Genomic DNA, 18,909 nt, shown 5'->3' with positions numbered 1-18,909 from the left:
TTAAATGGTTCTACAGCATGAAGAAGCATGAACAAGCATTTCTCTTCACAAACAAAATCATCAGTGATTGTTTCTGCTTTTTTAAGTAAATAAAATAATAAAGTAGAATGAAGAGAACAGTCTCTTTCCAGTACTCCTGGCACCTAACAGCTAATAGATGTCTATGATTTTGGTGATCATCAATTACGCTTAAATACTATCATATTAAATCATTTAGCCTCATATCTTTGAAAGGGGGAAATCTTTCTAAATTCACTATAATAGTTCACATTTAATATTTACATATTTACTTTATGGACATACGGACAGTTTCACAAGGATGTCACAGACGTCACATATCACACATATACACTAGATCCAATAAGCAGCTATCAAATTTGTGAACAGAAAGTAATGCTGAACAGATGTGCATTCCAATTTTAATTTTTCATGATTGTTGATGTCATGAGCCTTTGACACACATCAGCCCTGCAGAGGTAAACACAAACACCTAAACCTAAATTCACAATGCTTGGGGGGAAAAATGCGTAAAGAGATGCTATTGACAATTTAATTTATTTTATACACGAAATGAATGAGGCTATAAAAGCAACAATATAGTTCCACTGTTAAGAGGACATATGTGTTCTTATATACAACAGTGAAGGTACACTATATGGTCAAAAGACTGTTGACACCTGACTATCACATCCATATTTTTTAATTACTGATGACGATTGTTGTTGTTGTTTTTGTTTTGTTTTGTTTTTTCTTCAAAGAGGGCTGTAGATGGCTACAATTCTTCAAAATAGCATGTATGTAAAAAGTTCAGCCACTGGATGTCAGTCTTACACATCATTACAGCAGGTGACCCACTTTGGGCTATACCACACTGGCCATTTTCATAATAGATTTATTGAAGATTAAAGCTCCTGGATGTAAGATTCTGGTAGAAACATGCTACTGCAAGCTACTTGAGAGAAAAATATTTCATAATGGAGGTTGTGCTAAATTCAGTGTTGTATCCCAAACCACATAATGTGCACTAAGTAGTATTATTGATAGTAATGACACGAGTGGTGTACTGACAGTCTATCTAAATTACAAAGCATCATGATTTTAAAAATAATAAATAAGTAAATAAATAAATAAACCCTTTTGTGCACATCAGTGTGATTGTCACTTACTGAATACTGAGGGCACTCCTGTGTTGGAATGTGTCACACTAGACAAATCACAGCAGTAAATATAAGTTACACACAGAAAGACAAGAAGATGCCCCAGATGACTCACTCTCACCTAATATAACCAAGTTTGAAATAGGCCTACAAAAATACACAGAAACTCACCAACACCTGTTCTCTAGTTCAGTCTCACTGCTAGGTAATGATACAGTCTTCACAACAAGGATAAATCTGCTGTCTATTATCTATTTAATAGCATTGAACCAAATTAGACAACAAATAAATGCCTTACCAGATCAGAAAATAAAAAGCTGAATACTTTTTTGTCTTATATATATATATATATATATATATAGTTGTTAATGATTCCCTTGTTTGTCCTGAGCAGTTAAACTGCCCACTGTTCTTCAGCACGTTCTTTGCTTTTCCAGCATATTCTGCATATTTGACCCCTTTCCAAAAGTGACTACATGATGTTGAGATCAATCTTTTCACACGGAAGACAACTGAGGGACTCGTACACAACTATTACATAAGGTGCAAACATTCACTGATGCTCAAGAAGGTAAAATGATCCATTAAGAGCCAAGAGGATGTAAACTTTTGAACAGGATGATTGGTGTAAATTGTTAGTATTTTGTCTTCTGGGAGACAAAATACTATCTTACAGCTTACAGATGCTTCCCATTCAATCTGACTGGGCTTCTGAGGATCTTCCAGGAAGAATGGCAGAAACTGCCCAAATACAGGTATGCAAAGCTTGTAGGGATTTACCCAAGAAGACCCAAAGCTGTAGTTACTGCCAAAGGTTCTTCTACAAAGTAATCAATATAGGGGCTGAGTACTTATCTAAATGAGAGATTTTAAGTTTTTGATTTTTAAATTTGCAAAAAAATTTAAATACACATCACTTTGTCATTGCAGATTATTGTGTGTAGACTTATGGCCAAACAAGTACATTTAATCAATTTTAAATGAAATCTATAATACAATAAAGTGCAAAAACTGAAGAGCTGTGAATATTTTCTGAACCCACTGGCATACATCAGACTCTTTCATACTCTGACTCCTATTTGCATTGTTTACACTCTCATGCTCTCTCAGTCTCTCTCTTTCTTTCACCAGATTGGCTGTCAGGCACCATGTACGCAGATTCATTCTGAAATTAATGTTGGTGTATGATGATGCTGAATGTATTTGAGTTAGTGTATGACATACGCGTAAAAAATTTCCCACTAAGTCCAACCTGACACCCCTGACACAGCACTGTGAATTACTATTACAATTACTCAATCATATTTTAACAAAAAATATTTTTAAAAAGTCCTACTGCTGTAAGTTCAAATGCTGAGAGTCAAAGAGAGCATAATTTTCCCTGCAGAAAAGGAAATTTCATCAGTTGGCCATGTATATAATGTATTTATTTGGGTGTCATGCCAATACATATGTATCAGCACTTCAAATTCTTTGGTCTGTAACATAATTCAGTGCTGAACAGCACCACTGAATAACTACTATATTCAGATGACAAAAGATTGCATCAGTGTCTCTGTCTTCTACAGTTGTTTGTGGTCCTTGATTTTGTCACACTTTTGATTTAACAGTAGTCTGTACACACATTCTGAAGTGATGAGTTGTATAATGTACAGCTGTGGTAAATAAACCTTTATTATATCAGAGTAAGATGGGTACACTCAGTTCAAATCCAATATCGGATCAATACACAAATAGAGCACACAACTGTAAAGAATAAAACCCCATAGAAATCCCATAAAGAAAAAAAAAATAGAAAATAATCTGTTAAATTACATGATACAAATAGTGCTAAACAACTTTACTACCCTACAATGTCAAAATGCAGTTTAAAGTGGTGCTCAGAGGCAATAAAGGAGGATATTTTCTGGCAGGAAATCTGTACTAGCTGGCATGAAACCTGAATAATCAATGAGGGAGTGAATATGTGGTATAAATAAGCCTGGCAGGAGATTCTAAACAGGAAAGCCTGTCCGCTCTCATTTTGGTGCAAGAGAACCATAAACAAACACCTTCTGGTGGTTATTGTGTGGAAATTTATTTCTGACTCCGTCTTGTCCCACCACCCATCTTGCCTGGCACAGATCCTACAGCAAGCAGCCATATTAGCAGATGCTTACTAGGCCAGCACATGACAAGAAAAGACACAAAAATGGGCTACAAACCAAACAAACCTTGTCAGAAAAAGCCTGAGAGGCAAATTGGAACAGCTTAAGGCAATTGTTGCTTCTTTGTCTGAGAGCTGAGATAGAATGAATTATAAAGGTTTAACCAAGTATTTTCCTATGAGCATTTAGAATACTAAAATTGTGCATTGTGGGTGTTTCTGATTACAGAACTACTGAATTTCTATTAACATAGCAATATACACTATATGGCCAAAAGTATGGCTGAAGTATATAAAAGTTCCTTTCACTGGAACTATAGGGCATGAATATGTTCCAGCATGACAATACCCTGTTACAGTTACATTTATATTGCACTTTTCTAGACACTCAAAGTGCTTTACAAAGCATGGGGGGAGGGGGGAATCTCCTCAACCACCACTAGCGTGTAACATCCACCTGGATGATGCAACGGCAACCACAGTGTGCCAGAACACCACCACACAACAGCTATTAGCCAAAAGGAAAGAGTGATGTAACCAATTCAGAGAGGGAGACTATTAGGGGGCCATGATAGATATGGGCCAATGGGGGAATTTCTCCAGGACACCACCCTACTATTTTATGATAAGTGTGCACAGATTTTTAATGAGCCAGAACCTCAGTTTAACGTCTCATCTGAAAGACGGTGCTGTTCTTACAGTATAGTGTCCCCGTCACTATTCTGAGGCATAAGGCCCCACACGGACCAAGGGTGAGCACCAACTGCTGTCCACACTAATACCAGCAGCAGCCTTAGTTTTCCCCCTGACCTCAACCCCACTGAACACCTTTGATATGATTTGGAACACTGACAGAGTCCCAGGTCTCCTCACTAAATATCAGTGCTCTACCTGACAAATGCTCTTGTGGCTGAATGAGCACAAATACCCACAGCCATGCTCCAAAATCTAGTGGAAAATCTTCCCAGAAGAGTGGAGGTTATTATAACAGCAAAAGTGGCTTTCTTTGATCTTCTTTGCCTATTTGTCTTGAGTCTACAGGTCTCATTCCCAAAAACCATACCAACTAAACTGCTCTCATTACATTTTTTTTTTTACCTCTGCATTCACTGGCCCCCAATCTTTAGCCTTGATACTGTTTCAAGGATGGAAGTATGATTCAACATGAGTGACGTTTCAATTTAATTTTCACAACTATGCTCCTTCGGATATAGACTCTGTAGATTCCACAACACTGATGCAAAATTCAGAACTGTACGATTCACCTTCTCTAACTGACATAAACCTCCATTTTCTGACAGATTCGGGGCAAGGTATTCATCACTGTTTTGCAAGAAAACACAGCACAGCTCTAGTAAAGGCTGTGAGAACCTCTTGTTAGAATGCTTCTTTTCAATATTTATATAGACTCCTCATGAATTGACTACATGGGTCTCACTGCAATATGTGTTACACAAAACAACAGATTCAACATTCTTTGCACTTTGCACTCACTTTTAGTCTAATACAAAAAAAAAAGATTGTATAAATTCTACAGGTAGAAGCATAAACCAATTCTTTTCAATCTAAAGAATTAAAACCTCACTATTTAGTCTAAGTTAGTCTAATTGATCAGAGAATGCATTCAGACTCACAAAGGTCACAAAACAGTGAAACAAATTTGGAAAAAAGTCAGATGAATTATTAGTCCCTCCTTACAGCTTTAAATATGTAAACCTTGATATACTACATGTCAAGCCTTGAAATTCTGTGATTTATCTGATTTTTTCTGACTTTTTTATTTTAAATCTGAAGACAAAGTTTTGACTTTCATTAAGGTCAAGCCATATTCAATTTGCCAACTTCATATTTTTAATAAATAGCGAAGCTATATTTAATAAATAGCGAAGCTATTATTTTAGCATAAAACTCTTTACCCACTTTCCACTTTAACCAATCGATCCTGAGCAGGATATCTGTACATTTCATAGAACTATGCCTCATAAGAAAAAAGCTTGGGTTTTTCTTTTATATTATATCCATGATCACAGGCATAAACATTATATTACTGGTTCAGACCTAACAGTAATTTCTTACACACTGCTACTACTTTACCCACATGTAAATCTTACTCTACTGTAAAGTAGGAAATTACTTGCTGTGACTTTTATGGGCTGTGAGGGATTCCTATCCCAATGCACACTTTTACATAAAAAGAATGACCAATGGTGGCATTACTAAAGTTATTTATTACAACCTATATAGAATTAAATGCAGCAAATTGTCCATGACTGTCCAGCATTTCACTTTGTTGGAGAGTGGGATGTGTATGTGACCGGCTAGAACATGCTGCTTCTAGTAAAGCAACAGGGGTTACACTCCTGGATTACATGAGAATGGAGTTTTAGATGCATGCAATTATGACCTTAATTACAGTGCACATATTACTGCACTGCAGAAGGTTAAATATGGCAGAGGGATGAGAATTTAACTATGTTTTGAGCATCATACCTCACACCAAGGTGCTTGACTCTAATGGCATGGTGATCCATGTACAAACAGAAAAACAAACCAAAGGTGTAATATATCAGCTAAGCTGAGCTCCCCAATGAGGCTCAATGTATACTCAAGCAGAGGCATAACTGTCCACAGTACATAATGAAGTAAACAAGGATGTATGACATAACACAGTATTATCAATACAGGTGATATTTCCACCATTTTTCAAATGCTGTTTCACATGGCGATAGCAGGTCATGCTGACAAAAACATGTTTACAAAACCTCACTACGTCAATGTAAATTTTTGCTCATGCAGTGTAAGCAAATCACACCAATTCAGGAATGACTAACCAGACACTGATCTGGTTAAAAGTTAAAAATGATGTAGGAGAAAAGGTTCATTATCTTTCTCTCTTTCTCACTTTATGTGATTTTCCTGGCACACCACCTCTGATGTGAACAGGAAAAAGATCAAACTGACAGCATATATAATATAGATATAGAATTGGCGACACTTAAGTGTAAATAAGAAGCTAAACTGTTGTGGCAGTGCTGTGAATCTTGTAAAATAAAACCCTATAAAAGTATTAATCTAAAGTTTACTTTCAAGTGGAGTTTTAAACGTGGTATTAAGCTAAAAAGAACAGAACAGCTGCACTCTGAGCAAAATGTACATTGTACCATTCCTTGTCATTGAGGTTGTTATTTTTATTGTTTATTTTCTTTACCTTATTTATGTATCTTTTACATAGAAATGTGCATAAAATGTACCTTTAACATGGGTTTCCAGGTGAAAGATATTTATTAATAATGGTGCAAGGATATATACTTACCTCCTTACCACCACCAGTGAAAAGGAAAGATACAGATACTTAAACGTTAAGAAGAAGGCAAAAGTACAAATATGACTACACCGTCAACAAAAACGCATGCCGTTCCATGGAAATGGCTTTCATGCACTTTTGGTCCTACCACTCGTTGAACTCGTTTTGGCTACACGGGAACGATTGCTGCTCTCCGTTATCTTCGCATCCATTATTTGCAGAGACGTTGCTGTGTTGAAGCTACCTTAAAGACGGTGAGTGCTGCACCGCACGCGCACTGTTGCGCTCTTCCGCGCGCTCAAATTCTGTTGAATGATGCTGAGTGGCGCGCGCCACTCCAGTCTCGCGCTCTCTCGTCACTACATAGTACGCTAAACCAAGGTTATGCCTTCCATTGCTGTGTCCTTATTACAATATATAATGTATATCACTCGTCAGGAACAGAAGCACTCAATGTGGATGTAAAAAATCGTTATTGTGGTTTGAAAACTGTTATTGTCAAATACACATGGGACTACAACACATAGCATGATATCTGTCACTCATCGTGATGAAAAATAGTCTCTAACATTTCAGGAAATAGTATGTGAAGTTCATGTAGGGTATTAGACATGGGGTGGAAAGTATGTGTAAAACTAAGTTTTATTAGCAGAATTTGTGCTGAAAAATGAGTGCACCGCATACCAGACAATTATTTATATACCCGTGACCCCCGCAGCACCCCGCTATGTTAGTGCTAATGCATTTTTTATTAGAATTATTTTTATAAGTAAGTACTGTCTGTTGGAGCTTCTGTGCATATTCTCCCCATGTGGGTTTCCTCCAGGTTCTCCGGTTTCCTCCCACCTTTCAAAATATGCCAGTGGGTGGACTGGGAAGACCAGTGTTCCCACTATAGGCTTTATCCTCCATGACCCTGACCAGGAGGTGTTCTATTGGATTCAGATCTGGTGACTGGCAGGCCACTGAAGAACAATGAACTCATTGTCATGTTCATGAAACCAGTTTGAGACGACTTTTGCTTTGTAACATGGTGCATTATCGTACAGGAAATAGTAATTAGAAGATGGGTAAATGGGTGTGTGAATGTCCTGTGATAGATTGGCACCCCGTCCAAGGTGTCCCCTGCCTTGTGCCCCATGCTCCCTGGGATAGGTTCCAGGTTCCCCGTGACCCAGTAAGGATAAGCAGTACAGAAAGTTTATGGATGGATGGATGGATGGATGGGTAAACTGTGGTCATGAAGGGATGCACATTGTCAGCAACAATGCTCATCTATGCTGTAGCATTCAATCGATTGATTAGTATTAACAGGCACAAATTATTGCACAAAAACATTCCCCACACATTTACACCACCTCCACCAGCCTTGAATGTTGACACAAGGCAGGTTGTGTCCATGGATTCATGCTGTTGTCTCAAAATTCTGACCCTTCTATCTGTGTGCCTCACTGGATTCATCTGTCCAGTTTTAGTTTGCTTGCTTTCTGTTTTTAGCTTACAGAAATGAAATCTGATGTGGTCTTCTGCTGTTGTAGCCCCAAGGTTCAACATGTTGTGCATTCTGAGATGCTTTTCTGCTCACCACAATTGTACAGAGTAGTTATCTGAGTTACTGTAGCCTTTCTGTCAGCCCAAACCGGTCTGGCCATTCTCCATTCACCTCTCTCATCAACAAGTCATTTACTTCAGCAGAACTGCTGCTCACTGGATGTTTTTTCTTTATTGCATCATTCTGAGTAAACTCGAGAGACTGTTGTGTATGAAAATCCCAGGAGATCAGCAGTTATAGAACTACTCAGACCAGCCTGTCTGGCACCAACAATCACGCCACCGTCAAAATCACTGAGATCACATTTTCCCCCATTCTGATGGTTGATGTAAACATCACCTGAAGCTGCTGGCCTATACCATCATGAGTTGATGCATTGCACTGTGGCCACAAGTTTGACTGATTAGATAATCGCATGAATAAGTAGGTGTGCGGGTGTTCCTAATAAAGTGCTCCGTGAGTGTAATTTGACTTGTATGGTTTGCCTAGTCCTTAAAACAAATGGCATCTTCATAACTGCTTGTCTAAGCAATTAATGTTGGCAGTATTGTAAGTCCTGTTGCCCAGCATGTCTTCATGTCATTTTTAAACAAATATAAATAATCAACTCTCACTGTAATGGCTCAATGGCACCATTGAAATAGCTCCCATGCTGACGCTAATTATACATCTTTAAGCAAATGATGCCAATAGTGATTCTTCTCGAGAGAGAGACGCTGCCTTTTATCTTTGTCTGTTGTACAATATACAGTGCTGTCCTGGCACATATAAAAGCTGCACAGAGAAATGAAAGAGACAGAGAATAAGAAACCCTGCACTCAGAATCTGCCAAATGGGGCATTTCTGTTCCCCTTCCAGAAATTGTTTACAGGCTGAATACTTTAAAAGCTGTCATGGTAAGCTGAGATAAATCACATAGGAGCTATTAATAAAATTAATAGAACATCTAATGTGAAGTGATGTAAAATAGGTACTAATAGATCAGACCTATATAGATTATATTTTTATTTGATTATTAGTATATTCTATTTGTGTTTTTTACATTTGAAAAGAAGTGGATTATTGTATGTCTTGTTCTGAAATGCTTATAGAAAATCAACTTAATTGCACCCAATATTCAGAACACACAAAACTATTGTACTTAATGATTAATATCTAAACAAATTAAACTGTTTTAAGGTTGGCTGTGCTTCCTTTAATTCTAATGCACTTTTAGTTTGTCAATTGGAGACCCTTAGATAGCATGTACATGGACATTAAACAACTATCTGAGCTAATAATTGGAAAGTGACGATCTGTAGGGTCCAATCACCCTTTGCAAATATTGTCTCGATTGGCCAGTTTTCACCAAGTTACACAGAACAATTAAGAGACCATAGATGCTTATCAAGTTCTCTGATGAGACAAATATAATTGTGAGAAATGCCTGCTGAAAGTTGATTGTCTGACTGCAGCCATGTTTTTGAAGTAACCCAGTCATTTAAAATCCATTTACAGTTTACCAAAATGTGTAGTAATACAATTTTCAGCTTGATCTGACTTACAGTTCCAGATAAAGCTATTTGAACTTAACTCTGTCCCTTTCACTGACCATGCCCCACATTGATAAAGCCTTCTCAGAACCTAGTGCTGAATAAGACCTTCAATTTTTGAGCAAATCCATACAGCTAGTCCTGAATTACAGCTGTTTGAGTAAACCAAGCTCTCACCCCACTAGGATTTATTGGGATGTTTTTGATAAACGTGTTTTTAATCATTATTGAGGTTCTCTGACGAGTAATGTGACACCAATTGTATGAAGATAGGGTAAAAATCCTAAGTTCGCAAAAAAAAGTTTGCAAAAGTAGGTTTCATATATTATAAAATATGTACACAGATGCTAGTCATTATTAGGCTAACCATGCTGATGTGAACAACGGAGTTTCCTTAATTAAACCTGCAGTAAAAAAATTTGGGGGGGAAATTTGAAAAGTGCTATTGTACACTATTTCATAATGTGGGTTGTGCTGAGACCTTCATTACCATGCAGATTAATGTCATGGCTACAACATTTGAACATTTTTTTGTGATCTACCTTGGAGTACAGAAAAACAAACTGATGAGTCTTTGATGTGTCATAGTTCAAAATTACACTCCAGTTTTTTTTCTGGCTCGAACAATGCCAAACCCAAACATGTTTAATGTTATGGTTTTGTATTTAACCCATTGCTTAGAACAGGACTTTCTAGCTTTTCTTTAAATGACAGTGATCGGAACAATTCCCAAACAAAAGCTTAAAACAAACTAAGCAAGCCTGTTAATGTCTTAAAACACCAATTAAATGAAGTAGTAAAATACATTTGCACTGGTGCAGGGACGAATGGTCAGGAATTCCCAATTGTAAATGATTTTAAAAACACAGTAGAAGCATGTGCGTGAGTATTTAGAGCCTTTGTTTTATGCCTAATTAGGCTGCTGCACCCAAATTATTTGTTCTTTTCTAAAGTTTTACAAAACTAATTCTACCAGGCACAGATGGGCCGACTTTATGGAAAATATCACACTTCATTTCTGAGACAGATTCTTCACACCACTGCCTCTTACAGCCACATTTGCTCAGCGCTGAAATATGCTAAATCATTGCTTCTCTGTCATCACCCATAATGTGTTTAGTACACTACACATGAAGGAAAAAGTAATCAAAAATTGATGGATTAGGGGAGTGAAACACTGGCCTTATTCGAACCATAAACATGTACTCTATCTAAAAAGGATTTTGTTAACATTTGTTGCAATCAAACACTAATGCCATTTCTACATTCATGTGCAATTCCAGAGAAAATACTGTGCGTTTACAAATGGAACACAAACTTCAGTTTAGGCTTTTCTGAAGATATAAAGGACATATGGGGTAAAGGAACAGATTTATTCAATTTGTCATGAACATCAGCATGACTGTATGATTATCTCCATGGGATACTCATCACCAGTCAAGTCATAAATCTCCCACACACAATTCAAAACCTTATTCAGTGTTTCTTTTTCCCCTAAACTCACAGGTAGCCTGGCAACACATTTGTCTGACTGAAATGTTCCTGTAATCGTTAGCAGAGTGAAAATGAACATCTTGATTCATTTTCAGTGGCAGAGCTATCCTTTACTGTTGGCAGATGATGGTAACAGCTAACCTTTTTAATAGTTTCCACACTAATCGTTTAACCTTCATGCAAGAGTTCAAATCAAGTGGATGAAACATTTAAAGTGAGTTTTAAATTTACAGAGGTGTTTCACCACACAAACACTAGCCCAGGAGTGTCAATCATATGGCCCACTGGCTGGCACTGGCACAATAATGGTTCTAATCCAGTCCACTAAATGAAGTTCTTGTGGGCCATAACTGAACTGGCTTGGCGGTTAAGGCTCTGGGCTACTGATTGGAAGGTCGGGGGTTCAAGCCCCAGCACGGCCAAGCTGCCACCGTTGGGCCCTTGAGCAAGCCCCTTAACCCTCTCTGCTCCAGGGGCACTGTATCATGGCTGACCCTCTGCTCTGACCCCAGCTTCCTAACAACCTGGGATATGCGAAGTAAAGAATTTCACTGTGCATGTGTATATGTGATCAATAAAGACTCATTATCATTTATTATTATAAACCTAAAGACATTTATTTGAGATGCTCAAATATAGTATATAGCTTTTGATTTCCATTCATTTTCTTCTCAAAAAAAGTTCTGAACTCTAATACTGATAATGTGGGTGGTGTGAGAGAGCTCAGACTGGTTGGAAGAATCCAAATAAGAATGTGAAATTCCCACACTGCTCAGGACATGGGAATAAAAAAAAAATAGTGTCAATTAAGAAATTTGAGCTATTTCTATGCTCTGCAATGATGCAGGCACTGAAGCAAACAACATTGTGCAGTTTGTGAGAGCTTAGTATGTATTGCTGATGCCTAATCATTCTGATTATGCATTCGTGTGAAATCACTTATAGGTAACTAGAAATTTAAAGTTAAATGTCTAGCTAACTAGTGTACTGGTCAAATATAGTACAACTGACTCTACTGACTTTTTTTTCTTGCAAATGGACTCGAATTTTATCATCAATCCTCTGAATCCAAGCAAAATTATCTTCCATTCTGCTTCCACTGGGCATTGCTTCCATTATTCCATATCAGACTTGTAGCAAAACTGGAGAAAAGTGTATGAGAGACAGTGGGGATTTCAGCATTCAGTTGAAGTGCATGTGCTGATTCAGGAAGTAGTTGGCCAGAATGTTCTTAACACTGCAGCACTGGCACCTCCCCTTTGCGGAAAAGCAGAAAGACGCAAAACCCCAATCTCCATTAAACAATTAAATAATGACGTTTTGGAAACTGATACTATGTTGTGTTGAGAATCAATTACAGTAAGTAGAGTCTGGATAATGATATCTGATGAATGCTTAGCTATTCATTTTGATGTGGTGCAGGATCAAACACAAGCAGCTGAGCCATTTTTTTATTTTTATTTTGCAACTGCTTAATTATGCCAGAAAAGGTTTGAACAGAAGACCAACCCTATCTATGCCCAAATGCTATGCACCTTATCATACAAAATCATGTGCAGATGTGAAAATGAAATAAATGATATAAAAATAGATAATTTGTAGATCATCTATAACAATTAGCAAGTGGTATACTAAGAGGTGACTTCTTCAAAACAACTCATGTATAAATTCTGTTTTCTTCAAACACTTAAAAATATACTGTCCAAAAAGAAAATAATTATTAAAAAAAAAAAAAAAAAAAAGGTTCACAGTTAGACAGAAAAAGTGTAAATAGCAGTCTCTGACGTAGGAACTTTTGCTACACTGTAGTTTCATGTTTCCACAAACCAGTCTTAATGGTAGCTGAGCTGTCTGTATTAAGAGGTGACCGGTTCTGTTGCCTTTCTGAGCTTTTAGCGAGTCCATTTTCTGATGCCAAATTTAGCCCATATGACTTTGGCTGAACTTCCAGTTCGACAGGGAGGGGCTGCTTTGGGCAGTCTTTGACTGAGCTTGACAATTCAGTTTCAGCTTCCTCCCCTGCTACACATCCATTACTAACACCGTTGCTTTGGCTGTTAATTGTCCCACTACCAAGACCACTTCCCAGACTGTTCCGGAGACGGCTATTCCCAAGGCCATTGCCAATGCTGGAGCCTGTGCCTTTGTTGGCACCCCTGTCGAACTGGCGGGTGCGACGGGGAAGGCTGGCACTAGCGTCGCTGCTGTCCTGCTGGAGCTGGCTTTGTTGGCGCTCGCGGTATGCCAGGTATGCAGCACGGCGGCTGTTGCGGGCATGTAGGCTTTCATGGTGGTGGCGTCTCTGGGGGGTGCTATGCTCGCTGCCCTCCACACTGGTGGGCACATCGTAGGCATACTCCCGCAAAACAGTGAGTCGGCTCGCACGGTGCGCCCGTGCTCGATTCTTGTGGTGTCTCCCGGGGTGTCCGTTGATGCTGCCATTGGCACTCCCCATTCCAGGGTGACCATTACTGCTAATATTGGGACGATACTGGACTTCAACTGGAGCAACATGCATCTTGATCTCATTATCCAATGAGTGCTCGGTTAAGCTATTGTCTAATAGAGCAGTGCCATTGGTTGGTGCAGGAACTGCTTTGCACTGAGCTGCTTCTACTTGCAGGTTGGTCAGCTTGCAGCCTTGGGTGGAGTTGCGCACACTCGGTACACTCTTATTGGTACAAGATGACTCGGTTCCACTAGTATGGCAACGTGCTATCTCTCCATTTCCTGTATTCGTTGACCCATCCCCGGAGGCCCCGGTCATCGGTGCCAGGAGGGCGTCAACCTGCATAGCATACCTGTGGTGTCCAAGACAGCAGGCCTGTGCCCAGTGGCGACGCATGTCTTGCCGTGTAATACAGTGGTGGCCAACAAGGAAGGCTCCCAGGGCCAAAGCAGCCACACCAAAGAGGCAGGAGAAGGCCAAATCCAATGGGTGCTCCTGAGAAACAGCCAGGGCACCAAACAGCCACAGCAGTGTGTAGAGTCCCAAAGCTCCGGCCACGCCGACCAGCTGCGCCAAGAATGTATGCTCATTCTCAAGTGCTGACAGAGATATTGGCCCAGAAGTCTCTGCATGGGCAGTGGGACCACCAGTAATCTCAGCCACAGAAAGCCTTTGCTGCTCCTCTGGCTGTTCTTTAAGCTCGAAGCGTCTTTCTGGGTGACGTCGTAGCTGAAGAAGAATACTCAGGAAGTACATGCAGTCCACAAAGATGATGAAGGCCACGGGACCATAGAATGCGCCCAAACTAGGCTCCCATGCCATCCAACAGCTGAGGACACAACACATGAATTTACTTAATAAAGTACATCAAATAAAGCACATAAAATAAAGTGCACACCAAATCCTAGTACGGAGCATTTACATTCATTTAAAACTATTCAAGTATAGAGAAAGATGTAGATCGGGACACAATGGAGCAGAATATTAATAATGTACAATTAGGAATATGGTCAAACATTTCTGTTTTATTTTTCCTTTCTAAATAAACAGATGTCTGCTTAGTGTTCCTTATCCATGCATTTATCACACAACTTAAATTAAATGTTGAGTTCAGATGGTACAGATTTCCAAATCACTCTTCTCTTACACAATCCAAACAGTTATCACTACTGAGTAGTGAAGAAATGAGAGGCTGTGAAACTGGCAGACATGGGACGACTAGGCTTTAACTAAAAATAGACTGTCATAATTAGGCTCACATAACTTCAGAGTGCCTCAAGTTATTGCCTCGGCAAAGTATTCATTATTCACATTGCAACGTGTGGGTGGCATATGCCAAAAAAACTTGCAAGTATACATAACTATGAATACATCAACTGTGTCAATTAAAGGTTTAACTGGTGTCTATTCCCTGAATCGCACTGGCAAGTACATCCCCTTCCATACAAGCACAGTACAATGCAGACATGGAATCACTATGTCAAATCTTTGCAAGTGCACAAAATTGCTAAACTTTTCCATATGTTTGAAAGAGCCATGTAGGCAGTTCAGCTAATTTAAAGCAATGGAAAGAGCTTTGTATCATCTATTTTTTCCATAGTGACCCACAGGAGTCTCATGAGATTCGGGGTGATCACTCAAGTCCCTTTCCTAAAACAATGGTTATGATGCTCTGAAACTTTGTACTTACTAAGGTGCACCTGGACGACCTCCATAGTTTTTGATGTTAGCAGCTGCAGTTATGCCACAGACAATTATGGGAATGCCTCCACCTATTAAGTAGAACCTAAATAGGAAAGAAGAAAATGAAGAATACATTTATTCATGACTGTTGACAAACAAGGGGCTTAACACAAAAATACATAATTTAGTGACACATCCTTGATAATCTCAAACAGAACAATAACAGATATTAGCATAGATAATAATTTTATACATGCACTTCCTCTTTTATGGGAAATGGCTGGGTGGTTACCTCAGCATGGGTCTGGGAGGGGGAGGAGGCTCGTCCAGCTCTTCGTATTGCTTGGTCTTGCGTGTGACCTGCTTGTAGATGTTCCGAGCCGTGACGCCTGACCACAAGGCTGTAGCCAGTGTGGAGTAATGCAGCACTATGCCCACCTGACATATATACATAAACATTTAATTACAAACTAACTTAATACCTACACAATTATTAGTGGAGCACTATACATATAAAGGGCCTTTCACACTGAATGCGATTATGCGACGTGAATGTATGATGCGATGACAGGGTGCCATCGCAGGGCACAATACACACTCACACACCCATTCATACACTACGGACACTTTAGACATGCCAATCAGCCTACCATGCATGTTTTTAGACTGGGGGAGGAAACCAGAGTACCCAGAGGTAGCAGCACGGGGAGAACACGGAGAACATGCAGCACGGGGAGAACACGCAAACTCCGCACAGGCCACGGTGGGAATCGAACCCCCGACCCTGGAGGTGTGAAGCGAACGTGCTAACCACTAAGCCACAGGGTTTTCTTATTTTTATTTATTGTTCTGTGAAGAACTGTGTTCTTGCATTATATTTCACATTATTTCATTCATACTAAAACAGTTTGATGGTGCTGTTCAAAAAAAACTTTCTGCCTCCCTTTCCCTTTTTTATGGGTAGAATACACATAAAATAAGAAAAGTTAGTGTAACAAACTTCACAACGGGCAAGGAGGCGGGAAAAAGCTGAACATAAACGTAAAGGTTAATAATCAACAGAACTCAAACATAGCATAAAACACACAAACATAAGCCAAAAATAAAGCACATGTGTGTGTCTCTCCCTGGCGCTTCCAGCTGCTCCTTTATCTCTCTCGCTCCCACTGATTAGCCAAATCAGTGCCAGGTGTGCATCCTCACCCTGGCTTCTCCCTCCTCCTCTCAAAGTAAGTTTCTGTGCTTCTTAACAGTTTTGTGATTGTGTTGTGGTGCTATGCACCAACATTTACGTGATGAGTCTTCTTTTAGTTGTCAGAGACGATAGGCCGATCAGCTGAATTTGTGCTACCTAGTGTACAGGCGTAAAATGCATTCCCGGTCAATGAGAATGGTGCAAGCATGAATTAGCTGAAGGTGATCAATCGGTGTGTAAGCACTGTTTGGCAGTGATTCGCTTTGCTTTACCACGTCATGATCAGTGTGAAAGGGCCTCAAGATTCCTTCGGCACATTGGTTTTCCATGCACGTCATGAAGAGGCTCTTCATTAACTGAAGATTTTATTCAGATATTTATCAACAAATAAAGCTAAATATACCACACTGGACTGATAAAATTCTATAATGGACAGGTTGCTTGAATGGAATTATATTCATGTAGCTCATACCCCTTGGCACACACTGGTATAAGAGGTCTGGTTAATGCCCCCAGCAAATGCAGCACAGGTAAGGAGGATATGCAGGCACAGGTTAACCAGCATGTGCCAGCACTTCTTGCTAATACACACGGACCTGTGGGGACACAAAATAATAAAATGAATTAGGCAAGTTCAATCCAACCTTTCCGTTGACTGTACCAGCATTAAGCAGATAGTATGTAAAAACTGTATGCTAACAGACAGGTAGTGCTCAACCTTTCAAGTCCAACTACAGAGATCTATTACTGCTAGTATAGCATGTCATAGTCTCAGTTCTGTACTTGCCTACGGTAGAAACCTCAGTATTTGCTAGTGCTCTAGTACTGCCAAGGCTCAATAAAGAGTAACTGTCTCAGGTGAATTAGACAGAAGACATATCAATCCAAACCATTTCAATACTCAGATTTCAATACTGTGATCCTAACTGCTATCTCCCGTATGGATGGAAGGTATTCTTACTTGTGGTAATAAAAGTAACTGACGATGATGGACAGCAGACAGAGACTAAGCATGATAGCGGTGATGTAGATGACTGGGTGAAGAGGCTTAAAGCTGTGCATAGTGGGCTCCGTCCTAGTCAGATCCTGTTGAAGACAAGCACCAAATAAAACTTCTATTAATACACATGCGTATCTACCGACATATTTAATTAGTTTTTTTTCCCCTTGTTAAACTGCACTTGTGTCAGAACAATTATTCTTTTATTCAATTAGACAACATCTATCAAGAAAGTCAGTTAGGTTCATTTATAGACAAATGACACAGACTTTTTAGGTTGCAACCCCCAAACTAAAAGACAAACATTTCTAAGGTGAAGGATAACAGCAAGTCAGTACATTCTGTGCAAAATAATTTCCTACTGAAAAGACAAACACATCATGTTATCAGTCTATAAATGACTTTTGAAAGTTAAAGTCAGCGGAGTTTGTACTGACCATCAGAAGGGCATAGTTACTGAGCGAGTCACACGAGAGTGTGGTGAAGTTTGCGTCATGCTGGAGGATGGTGCAGCCGTCTGACTGCCAGCTGCCCTGACCTTCCTGAGCAGTGAAATCCCAGCGTGCAGCCACAGGGTCCAAACCCTGCCCAAAGCGCCGGAGGGTCACATTCACCCGACTGCGCAGAGACTGCAGAGAGATTCCATCTGAAAGTGACACACAGGAGGACATTCACACGCGTTCATATCAATGCGACTAGAAGTAAATCTTCATGCACAATAGGGTAATCTTTTGATCCTGTGAACTGGCTTATGATACATTTCAGAAGTAAGAGTGGAATGACAGTCATATTTTTGCATGTTATTAATAAAAAACTAAACAAAAAAAAAACCCCAGAACATCCTTCAAGTGCAATTTACTATACACTCTGGGTGGACAAATCAGTAGCCTGGGCACTAAGGACAAGCAAACTTGATGTCAGGTTGCGTTTTTGTTTTTTTGCATTACATCGTAATGTATTTTTTATTTGTATGCATTTGTATTGCGTTGATTCATACGCAGGTATGAAGAAATGCTGGTGAATCTGAGCAATATAAACTGCAGCACAAAGATGACATCCTTAAATAGATGGAGAGAAAACAAAGATGCTAACCCAACATCTATAGTATCTTTTATGTGTGATGCAAGAACAGAAACACTGGCTAATGACTTTGTGTCAAGGACGCAAACATGATGTTCTACATTACAAACTTTGCTAGAAGAGGATAATACAACCCCTGGCAAAAATGATGATATCACCACACTTAAAGGATGTTCACTCAGCTCTTTAACATCGTGACAAATACAGAAATCACAGATATGACACAATACATTTTTGTTTAATAGCTATAAACATTGTGGCTTCATGAAACAAACCTTAATGAAATTAAATAACATTGTTTTAATTAATGGCATTTT

General features: G+C 39.2%; 1 protein-coding gene across 3 annotated transcripts in view; it reads right to left on the bottom strand.

The window, feature by feature from the left end:
• Positions 1 to 12,628: 12,628 nt before the first annotated feature.
• Positions 12,629 to 18,909, bottom strand: part of LOC128609999 (adhesion G protein-coupled receptor A3) — a 36,576-nt gene continuing 30,295 nt past the window's right edge. For all 3 annotated transcript variants that reach the window (XM_053628990.1, XM_053628991.1, XM_053628992.1), the window contains 6 exons: positions 17,950 to 18,158; positions 17,474 to 17,598; positions 16,985 to 17,108; positions 15,610 to 15,755; positions 15,325 to 15,420; positions 12,629 to 14,463 (listed from right to left, as the gene is read on the bottom strand). In XM_053628990.1, coding sequence (XP_053484965.1) covers positions 12,984 to 14,463; positions 15,325 to 15,420; positions 15,610 to 15,755; positions 16,985 to 17,108; positions 17,474 to 17,598; positions 17,950 to 18,158 — 2,180 coding nt within the window. In that variant the 3' untranslated portion in view covers positions 12,629 to 12,983. The remainder of the gene's footprint in view (positions 14,464 to 15,324; positions 15,421 to 15,609; positions 15,756 to 16,984; positions 17,109 to 17,473; positions 17,599 to 17,949; positions 18,159 to 18,909) is intronic.

Source organism: Ictalurus furcatus, chromosome 7 (genome assembly GCF_023375685.1).
Source record: "Ictalurus furcatus strain D&B chromosome 7, Billie_1.0, whole genome shotgun sequence".
NCBI lineage: Eukaryota > Metazoa > Chordata > Actinopteri > Siluriformes > Ictaluridae > Ictalurus > Ictalurus furcatus.
The sequence above is the reverse complement of the archived record's forward strand: the minus strand, read 5'-3'. Positions and strand labels throughout refer to the sequence as shown.